This window comes from Triticum dicoccoides, chromosome 5A (genome assembly GCF_002162155.2).
Source record: "Triticum dicoccoides isolate Atlit2015 ecotype Zavitan chromosome 5A, WEW_v2.0, whole genome shotgun sequence".
NCBI lineage: Eukaryota > Viridiplantae > Streptophyta > Magnoliopsida > Poales > Poaceae > Triticum > Triticum dicoccoides.
The window spans coordinates 335,733,997-335,744,756 of record NC_041388.1 but is presented as its reverse complement, the minus strand read 5'-3'; the positions used below and the strand labels follow the sequence as shown (position 1 = coordinate 335,744,756).

Genomic DNA, 10,760 nt, shown 5'->3' with positions numbered 1-10,760 from the left:
GTTAGCAGCAGTAGCGAAGGAATCGCTCGATCGGGTTCAGTTAACAGCCATCAATCGATCGCTCGGGTTCAGTAACATGTAGCCTGCAGTGCAATCGCCCGGGTTCAGTTAGAGCCCAATGCCTCGCGTGCGTGTACGAGAGAAACACGTTTTCGCCTTTTTAGATGTTTTCCCCCTGTTTTTTGGCTTTTCGGGTTTTCACGGTCTTTCTTACCTTTTGGACAATTTTTAAAAAATCATGAAAAAACACTTTTTTTGCTTTCGCGAGGGGCGCGGATTTGCTTTCGCGAGAGGCATGGTCGTGCCTTTCGGAAATGAAAAAAATGTTTTTCTTCCGTAAAAGGCACGGGTTTGCTTCCGGAGTGGCGCGGATTTGCTTTTGCAAGAGGCGTGCCTCTCGAAAACGAAAAAACGCATTTTTTTTTCACGAGGCACAGCCGTGCCTCTTGTGCGAGAGGCACGGGTTTATTTCTCATGGAGGCACTGATTTGCTTCTACAAGAGGCATGTCGTGCCTCTTTCGAAAAGGAAATAAACGTGTTTCCTATTTATTTTTCGTCTGTTTTTTTCGTGAATTTTCTTTTTTATCAAAAGCTAACAACATGGGATCTAGTTTTAAAAATCTCCATGCGAGGAATCCAACAGTAAAAGCGGTTTAAAATTTGGATGCACGGTATAAAAGATTAAACATTTTGAATAAACAAATCTAAAAAAAAGGAAACTCCCAAATTGCAACAATGCATCACTTGTCGGCAACCTTGAGAGGTGGGAGGACCATTGCAAGGAGTGCTCCGTAGAGCATCTCTAGCAAATCCCGCAAGTCGCCGTCCCATAAATCAGCCCAAAAAGCATAGTTCACCAAACCTAAGGGATTTGCTAGAGATGTTCTTAATTAGTGATTTTGGGGGTTGGTACCTGGCATGATATTGCAAGTTCTGGCGTTTTTTCCTATTTGTTTTTCACTCAAATAACATCAGTTGGTACGGTTACTAAGTTGAAACAGTATAACAATATAACATTCTCAAAACAGAAAATCCGCATTGCATAGTTCTCCACGTCGAGGATAACCTCTGGTCAAGAAATTTTCCAACTTTCTACCAACGAGCTACAAGATCTCACGTCATCAAGCAGCCAATTTATCCTTAACGCGTGAGGCAACGTTCTTGGCGACCTCAGCAATCTCTTCCATTTGATTGTCCACCAATTCATTTAGCTGCTGCTCCTGAGTGGCGAGATCTTCCGGCTGCTGCTGGACTGTCTGATTATCTTCGTCCCCGCCCTCCTTTGTCCAGAACACAGCAAATGACATGTCCTCATCGAAACTAGTGGGCACTTGGACAAGCCGCTTCCCGTTGGTTCCAGAGGCGCCACCGAGCAGCTCACCTTTGGTGCGGTCGTAGATGCAGGCCCTGAAGTTGTCGATGCACTTGAGGTTTTCGGCGTCAAGGTGTAGATAGATCAGAATTTCCCAGCACCGCAGGAACTGCTTCTTGTTGATCTTCAGCTTCTGCCGCACGGTCTCAGCCAGGTCAGCCGGCGGAACCATTATCGAACTGCGAGTTCTTTTAGACAGGTTGGTCTGTTCTAGAGACAAGACCATAGCACCAAGTGCAGGCTTGATTGGCTCAAAGGTGAGGAGACGGAGACAGTCGATGGACGAACGTACATACTGCAGGTAATCAGAAGGGTCTTCGATAGTTACGTCATACATGTTCTCGGATTCTGCAATAGAATTGATTGCCTCAAGAAGACGACGGCCGTGCCCTTCACCCTGATAAGGTGGTAAGACCAGTATCTGATTAAAGTAAAAGAAACATATCAGCCAACATCCAAAGTAGAGTCCAAAACCAACTTTATTTTCCAAAAATCAGGTTATGCAATTATGTTCATGTCGGTTCAAACATTGGAAACAACAAAATGTATATGAGCTTGCTTTAAACAACGATGCAGACACATGAAGAAATAGACAGTAAAAGCTGCAATACCAACCTGACTGATACGCAAGCGAGTGCTCTCAGGGTAATGATAAAAATGGTGGACAGCTGCAAAGCCTAGCAACTGAAATTTTGAAGCAGATGACTCAAGCTCTGCCTTCTTCACTACAAGGAGCATTTGCCATCCATGTTCCGTGATATCTATAGGTGTGGAACCTAGAGTGTGATGATGTTAGAAAAGGGTTCCAAATATAACCGACCACTATACTCTAACACTTTCAGTTACCTTCAACCAGAAGCAGAACAAGTGATACCAAACGTGAATAAAGGTATGCAGCAGCACCTTGGAGTTCAACTCGAACAATCTGACAATAGAAAAGGAGATCAATTTCAGTACATATGCAACCCCAAAGAATGGCAATGGATTGAATGCAAACTGTCATTAAAGTAAACGACCTAAACCACATAACCATTCGTTCTCACAATTACATTAACCTTTACTTTTTAGAAGCATCGATGCAAAAAATTGCATCTTAGTATTAAGTAATAGCACTTGATAGGAAAACATGTATTTTAAGGACTTCAGTTTGCATGCTGAATTCATAACTAAGTTAACAAAAAGCATCAATCGCGCAACGGGACAACAAAAATACCTACCTGAACTGACAGATCATCTTCATCTGATGCATCATGTTTAATGGAATTACCATTCTTCACAACATCACTGCAGAAGTTTGAAATAAGTTCTGCCTGCTTCCAGGAGCAGTAAAGAAATGATCTATGGCCGAGCTCTACAAATAAAGGTACCTGATGCACTGGCATTCCTTTGAGAATGCCTCCAGAAATTCATCTTTTTCTACTAGGTTTTCCCCGAAAATGTTCTGTCAAAAAGAATAAACGAGTCTTAGATCATGCACATGGAAGTTTCTTTAATTACAACAGATATTCTAAACAGGCAGATCTTACCTGAAGGACAGGCTTTACATCTGTGATCCCTTTCCCTCCCTGAAAGAAATTTAGTTGATTGTATGATATTTGATAGCTTGAGAAAATCAGGAAATGCTTAGTTGCCATTACTAATAAATACAAAACAAGTGAAGTTTCAAATCCAGGATTAACTCACTGAGTCATTCATAGACAGAAAACATTACTGAAATTGAAGTCGTAGTGGTGTTGATTAATGGTTACACAGAATGAATGCAATTAACAAAATGAAGATTTCCATTCTGGTGAAATCATGTAAAAGCATGGCAAATACTACCTCTATAACTTAATATAAGACGTTTTTTGACACTGTCATAGTGTCTAAAAACGTATTATATTAAGTTATAGAGGGAGTACATGCTATTAAATAGCAGCATCAAAATAGCTACATCATATTCCATTACGGTTGCAAATGGAACACGAGGTGCCAGTTATAAAGCATATTAAACGCAACATGCTGTTACAGTAATTCAGCAAGTATTTTTAGCAGATGAAAACGAAATGCTTCAGGTTTAGGTCAACAACAACAACCAAGCCTTTAGTCCCAAACAAGTTGGGGTAGGTTAGAGGTGAAACCCATAAGATCTCACAACCAACTCATTAAAAAGGGGATGCAACACGAGGACTTCCCAGGAGGTCACCGATCCTAGTACTACTCTCGGCTAAACCCGGGCGTGGGCAGCCCGGCCCGGCAACCCGGCCCGAGCCCGGCCCGAAAAACCCGGGCCGGGCCGGGCCGGGCTTCTGTCTCGGGCCGGGCTCTGGCTTCAGAAATAGACAGGTTTGTATTTTCGGGCCGGGCTCAGGCTCCAAAATTAGCCCGAAGCAAAGCCCAGCCCGGCCCAAACCTTCGCTGAAAAACTCGAATGCACACTAGACACCCCCAGCCCAACCGAAAGCCCAGCGCCCCCAGCCCAATACACAAACCCTAACTCCTATCCCCTCCCCGCACCCGCACACACAGCCCCGTCCGGCCGTCCCCAACCCTCCCCGAGTCCCAGACGAGAGACGACTACCCCGTCCGGCCGTCCCCAACCCTGCCCGACCCCGAGTCCCACACTGCTCCACCGGTGGCGGCCAGATCCTGCTATGGCGCGGCCGTGGTGCTCTCTCCCTACCCCAACCTGACGAGCTCTGTTCCCTCCCCATCCCGATCTAACGAGCGGCGGCGCAGCTTCCTCGTCCCGACGGCGCCGCACCCACCTGACAGCGCCGCACCTTCCTCGACCCGACGACGCCGCACCTTCTCGACCCGACGGCGCCGCACCTTCCTGGACCCGACGGCGACCACGTCCACTGCTCCGCGACTCACTGCATCGGCGCTCACTGGTCGGCGTGTGACCATCAGGTATGAGATCTCCTGTACTTCTTCTCCTTCTCTGAATCTTCTGTCTCCTTAATGTGTAGTATGCTCCTTCTCTGAACGATCTGTGTAAGTGCTAGTCTGAGCATATTTATTGTGTTTTTTGGCAGCCATGACTAGTTTGTGGAGTCTAAGTGAGGAATATCACGAGCAGGAAGACGTGGATTATGAAGCCGATGGTGATCAGGAGAATATTGCTACAAGTGCAAGATCGGACCAGATCGTTGTAGCTGCTCCCGTTCCTTGTCCGGCTGCCCCTGCTCGTACTGCCGCGGCACCTCGCACTCGCAGCAAGCGGGCAAGGTTGAATCAACAGGCTCCAGCAGGACGTAACGGACGGCGTGCAAGAACTAATGAGCCATCCGATGGAGATGAAGCGAATCAGCAACCACCGCCACCACCACCGCCACCACCCGGACCACAGGTTAATCCTGCGCCAAAATTAAGGTCAAAAGCATGGGATAACTTCACTTTGATTGAACAACCTGATCCTGATCAAGTATTTGCTCAGTGCAAAACTTGTAAAGCCATACTTAGAGCAAGTTCGAAAAATGGAACATCTCATTTGTTAAGGCATACTGCTAACGTGCATCCACATAATACTCATGAAGTGAACAACTTTTTTCTGAAAACTGAAAAGAATGCGGATGGCTCACATTCAGTTAGGAACACAAAGTTGGACATGGAAACTATTAGAGTTGCAATCTCTATGTTCCTAGTTAGGGGTTCACATGCATTTAGTGTCATAGAAGAAGTGGGGTTCAAAAAAATGATTGGTGCTGCTTGTCCTCAGTTTAAGATTGTTAGTCGGTACACAATTAAAAGGGATATCATGGCAATGTTTGAAAGAGAGAGGACTGAATTGAGAGAAACTATAAGCAATAGCCGTGGTAGAGTTAGCTTCACCACGGACAATTGGAAATCAGATGTGACAAAGTTTAGTTATATTTGTATTACTTGTCATTATGTTGATGATGCTTGGAGACTGAACAAAAGGATAATATGGTTTAAAAAGTTGAATCCACCTTATGATGGGGCTACAATTGCTGATGAAGTCCATTTATGTTTTCGTGAGTGGAAGGTTGATACCAAAATAATGTGCATGACTCTTGATAATGCTGCATACAATGATTCGATGATCAACACTTTGAGAACTACATTGCTGCCTAAAGGTGTGTTACCATTGTTTGGAACTTTCTTTCAAGTCCGATGTTGTGCACACATATTAAATCTGATTGTCCAAGCTGGTTTGAAACTTATTGATAAATCTGTTGACAAGATTAGAGAGGGCATTCAATATATCAAAATATCTAGCAATCGTATTCACAAGTTCTATGAAACTGCCAAGAACATTTACCATTTGAATGAAGATAAAAGGCTGAGAGTAGATATGCCCGTCCGTTGGAATTCAACATACACAATGCTTGAGAATGCTTTGTATTTCAAGGATGCATTACTATGGTTTGGTAATAGGGATGGCATATTCAAGTCAAACTTCTCTCTTACTCATGATGAATGGGAAAAGGTTCGTATCATGCATGATTTCTTGAAAACATTTTATAAAGTGACGTGCACATTGTCTGGGACAAAGTATCCTACCTCCAATTTGTATTTCCAGTGTGTGTTCTTGGTTCAATCATGTGTCTTGAAGGCATTTAGTGAAGGGCATGAGTTCATGGCACCAATGTTAGTTCCAATGAAAGAGAAGTTTGATAAATATTGGGCTGATTATAATGTCTTCTTGTCTTGTGTTGCTGTCCTTGATCCCCGTTGCAAGCTTGGTTTTGTTAGCTACTGTTATGGAAAACTTTATGCCCCTGACGAGGCACAACGTCGGATGCATGAAGTTAAGAAAACTTTGGAGAGTTTGTTTGCTGAATATAGTGGTGCTGCTGTTAGTCAAACACCATCACATGGTGCTACAAACAGTAGGGGAAGTAGGGGAGATGGTTCTGATATGTTCGATGACTACGAGAGTTACATTCAATCTCAACGGACAAATGTAGAGAGGTCTCAATTGGATCTTTATTTGGAAGAAACTCCTAGAAAATTGAATGACGAGTTGAATGTCTTGGAATTTTGGAGCAAATCATCTATGCGATACCCTGAGCTTGCATCAATGGCTCGGGATATTCTTGCTGTCCCCATTTCTAGTGTTGCTTCGGAACAAGCCTTTAGCATGAGTCGCAAAGTTATAACACCTAACCGAGCTTCACTTAAGCCTAAGACCATCGAGGCTTTAATGTGTCTCCAAGATTGGTATCGTTGGAAGATGTCTCAGAGTGAAGGTACAATTAAGCGTCTATTGTTGTTTCATATTAACATCACCATTGCACACATTACCATTGATTCTTGTATTGTTTGTTTTGTAGAAATGAGCACTACAGGAGGTGGACCTTCAAGTTCTCATGCAAATGAGTTATCTTCAGATTCGGTTTGTATTCATTCATGCACTCCTTTAGTATCTTGTCTTGTTTGTTGATATCAAACTTGCTTTCCTGCTTCATGCCATTCCTATCTTCCTTATTTTCAACTTGTGCTTTCATCCAGGAAAATGATGAAGTTGAGATAGCTTGATGGAATAAGGAAGAGATGGATTCAAAAGAGTCATCAACTTGTGGCTTTGAAGTTTGAACTTGCTATTTGATATCTTTATTATGTAATGGACTTGTTATTTGATATGCTGTTATGTAATCAGACTTGTTGAACTATGTTGTGCTGTTGTGGGCTTATCAAAACTTCGAAAGTATGTTGCGGACTTGTTGAACTATGTTGCTTATGTCTTTGGCTTGAGAAATATGCTGCTGTTATGTAATGAATGCATTACATGTATATGTAATTATGTATATGCATATGCTGCTGTTTTGTGCAATGCAGAGCTCTTTTGTGAAATATGTATATGCTGCTGTTTTGTGTGCATATGCTGCTGTTTTGTGTGCATATGCTGCTGTTTTGTACATATGATGTTGATTCTGTAACTTGCTGTACATCAGGATCAGGAGTTGTCGGGCTTCGGGCCGGGCTTCGGGCTTTTCAGCCGGGCCGGGCTCGGGCTTGTAAACGCGAATTTTCTCGGGCTTTTTTTCGGGCTCGGGCTTCACATCTCAGCATCGGGCTTTTTTGAGCCCGGCCCGAAACCCGGCCCGGCCCGAGAGATGCCCGGGTTTACTCTCGGCTCTCGCCCAAGCATACATACTCAGTCATAACAAATATATACTGGTAGCCACTAACCATACATACTCGGATACTCTTACGATAAAATAAAATTACATGAGGTTAAAATTAAGAAACACATTGCAATAAATGGTAATGACTGGGGTAACAAGCATACAAATTATCTGAGGTTCTGTAGGCAAAGCTACAATTCATGACAGATGTAATTTCTTATAGAAGTCTCAAAATATCACAATAGAATAACCAATACTTGCAAAATAGTACTCACATCAGATGTTTCCTGGAATGAAATCTCGGCATATGCATGAAATGATATAGCACTTATCCACACATTGATCTGCACCAAGTGATATATCAGACATAAACAAATAGCATCCCATATTGCAAATTACAAGCATGTGAAACTTAAACATTGAAATAAAAATATCATGGGTTGAAGAGCCTGTCTTTTTTATCGTAAGACTATCTACAGATAAGAAATCATAATTTTGCTTTCTACCTTGAGATTTGTGTAGCCATATATCTTGCCATCTTCACCAAAGAAATGGTTTAGGTCAAATGGCTCGATGGGAGTGCTGTCTGCTGAGCCCACCTCGTCAGGGTTTCTTGCTGTAGTAATGCCAATAACAAAATACATTAAGGATCTGAAGAAGCGAAAATAACAAGATTATATATTCACTGAGCCTAGTTTGAAACCCTGCAGGCATAATTCTTTGCTTTATTGCAGTTAATTAAATTTGGCAACTAGATATGAAAGGCTCGTAATTTAGAATGATGTTACATGGAATGGTGAAAAATGCCATTCTTACACTATATAATGTTTTTCGCATGAACTTTTAGTACACCAAAGATGCTTGTATTTTTCTCCTCAATGATGATAGACTAAGTTACTGCTACAAAATTCCCTCTGTAATTCCAAGCTATGTAGGATAGTTTGAAATTGCACAACAGGAACTAGAAAGTAGAGACTAATGCTTGCTGCCAAGATACTGCACACCAGATGGGACTAAGGAAAGCAATTTCATACCAATAAACACTTGCATGCATTCATTCGCTTCAGTTCCAGCATCTGTTGAACATGTAAAAAGAGATAGCATTAAATTTGGCCATGTACCTATACAAAACAAATTACCTAGAAGCACTGAAATCAGTGCCCGATCTAGAAAGGCCTCATAGGGGCTGCCAACCTTACACAAATGCATTTGAGCACTGCTAATAGACACATGTTAGCCTAATTAGTATAGGTTAAAATATAAAAAAATGTATTTTGGAGGGGATGCCATGGCACCCATGTCACCCCCACTGGATCCGCCACTGGCTGAAACGCGCATCAGAGATGAACACGGCTGCACCATGAGTAACAAATGTAAACAATAGCTCTACAAGCCCGATACAATAAAAATGGAGTGATTGCTCTTCCTGTTTCTACAGGCCAATACAATCATAAACAAATAAACAGTTTATTGTACCACTCATCACCATAATTAACAGGTCAAACAGCTAGCGATTTCGTATGCAAACTAACGAGGATATGAAGTTCTCACGCAATGTGCAGTGCCCATCTTAATCCTTTGACATGCTGAAAGTAACCATGCAAAAATAACCAGTCCAACAAGTCCATAAGTACGAAATAAAACGATTGAGGAATGCGCAGCCTCCCATCGGAATTGACCACACAGAACTGTCCAGTGTCGAAACCAAATATGTTGGCAAGGTCACTCCCCCTGTTGACTAACACAGAACAAAATGAAGAGAGAGAAAAAAACGAAGCACACTGATATTGCCCGGAGAAGAAAGGCCACTCCGTCTGAATCCAGCGGAACACGAATACAGCGGCACAAACACCTCGACTGAGGGCACCTCAGTCTCTCTCAGCTGAGTGGCCCCGTGTGCGTGTGTCTACGAGCCTACGCGGAAGCGCGCCTGAATCTAACAACACGCTCGCGGGAACATCAGGCCGTAGCCCGAGCACGAACCCCGACCTCGAGAACCAAATCTACGAATCGAGAGAGGATGTGGGGGAAAGGCGGGGTTGCGTACCGATGCCGGCGAAGCCGACGCGGCGGCGCTTGCTGGTGTCGGCGGCGGCGGCGTCGCTCCCCTTCTGCTTGAGAGCCATGGGTGGCTGCCGATCCGGTGGCGGAGGCGGAGGCGGGGGGTCGAGGGGGGCTCTAGGGTTTCGGGGTTTGGAGAGGAGAAGACGCGGGAGATGGCGGAAGGGGGGAGGCGGGAAATGGGGAATTGCTGCGGAGTGCCCGCCTCTTGGCGACAACAAGTGAGACAGCCAGGGGTAGATTAGGAATTCACTATCTTCTTCTTCTTTTCTTTTCGAAGTGGCCTTTGCTCCCACGCCAGATCTCACCGTTGGCCCCTCCCCTCTTCCCCTGGCTTGCTGGTCGTGAGTAGGGCAAGAGCCATCTCTTTTCGTAGTCTGGCGGAGAATAGTCCTCGATGTTCTTTCTCTGCTCCGACTCGTAGGGCACGTAGAGGTGCGTTTATCTTTTTTAGGTTCGGTCCGATTTGGTCTTCGGCAAATCTATTTCAGTTTTGCTAAAGCACATCTAGATGTGCCATAAGTATTGCACATCTAAGTCATATCATTGATTTTACATTGAGATTCGTATGAATATTTTCTTTCTCTTTTTCTTTTTTCTCTTTATGCTTGATTCACTTACATAGATGTGCAATAACTATAGCACATCTAGATGTGCCCTAGACACACCCAATCTATTTAGATACGGTCGGTGTTTGTTTTCACGGATCCATCTGGAATCGACTGGTGTTTCTTGTCATTGATGTGTTTACATGTTTGGTTTTTTCAATCTATATTTTTCTTCATCGGCGATGTATATTGTTTTAGTGCACTGGTCCTTTGAAGTCTTAGCACGATAACTTTTTGATTGTGAACTACAACAAGATTTGCACAAGTCCGGTGAGGAAGAAGGATGACAGCGATGTGCCTTCGACTCGTTTTAGTATTTGTATTGTAGTTGTTATTAGGTGGTCGGTTGCAATTTTTGTTAACTCTAGGAATCTTTGTACTGTTGTTACATTTTATATTTTATTATAGATCCAAAGACTTTAAAAAATGTATATTGTCTATTCATCACCAATTTTGTTATGTTTACTTTTTAACTTTTAAGACCTTCACCTTTGATAGCAGACCATTGCAGCTTATCATTGTATTGTCGTGTATTTTCGATTGGCTGTCTCTTTGTGTTCTGTTCGTCTAAGCAACCAAATAACGACCAGTTAGGTTTTTCAAACTTCTTAGCTTTTGAATACATCAGAAACATCTTATAACCA

The 10,760-nt window shown here is 43.1% G+C and overlaps 1 protein-coding gene across 1 annotated transcript; it reads right to left on the bottom strand.

Annotated features, from left to right (window-relative positions):
• Nucleotides 1-921: 921 nt before the first annotated feature.
• On the bottom strand, nucleotides 922-9,707 carry LOC119301346 (probable histone acetyltransferase type B catalytic subunit). Its single transcript, XM_037578301.1, has 10 exons — nucleotides 9,495-9,707; nucleotides 8,482-8,523; nucleotides 7,954-8,063; nucleotides 7,723-7,791; nucleotides 2,900-2,938; nucleotides 2,741-2,814; nucleotides 2,591-2,657; nucleotides 2,220-2,298; nucleotides 1,989-2,149; nucleotides 922-1,794 (listed from the first exon to the last, which is right to left on the bottom strand). Exons 1-10 carry the CDS (start codon nucleotides 9,571-9,573, stop codon nucleotides 1,123-1,125), a joined length of 1,392 nt encoding a protein of 463 aa, XP_037434198.1. The 5' UTR covers nucleotides 9,574-9,707; the 3' UTR covers nucleotides 922-1,122.
• Between the last annotated feature and the right edge of the window lie 1,053 nt (nucleotides 9,708-10,760).

Excerpts from the sequence above, each read along its gene's own strand:
- LOC119301346 (XM_037578301.1), bottom strand. The coding sequence starts at position 9,573 with ATGGCTCTCAAGCAGAAGGGGAGCGACGCCGCCGCCGCCGACACCAGC. Across the intron at positions 2,815-2,899 it reads ATGTAAAGCCTGTCCTTCAG|AACATTTTCGGGGAAAACCT; the intron begins GTAAGATCTGCC and ends TCTTTTTGACAG. Across the intron at positions 1,795-1,988 it reads CTCGCTTGCGTATCAGTCAG|ATACTGGTCTTACCACCTTA; the intron begins GTTGGTATTGCA and ends TACTTTAATCAG.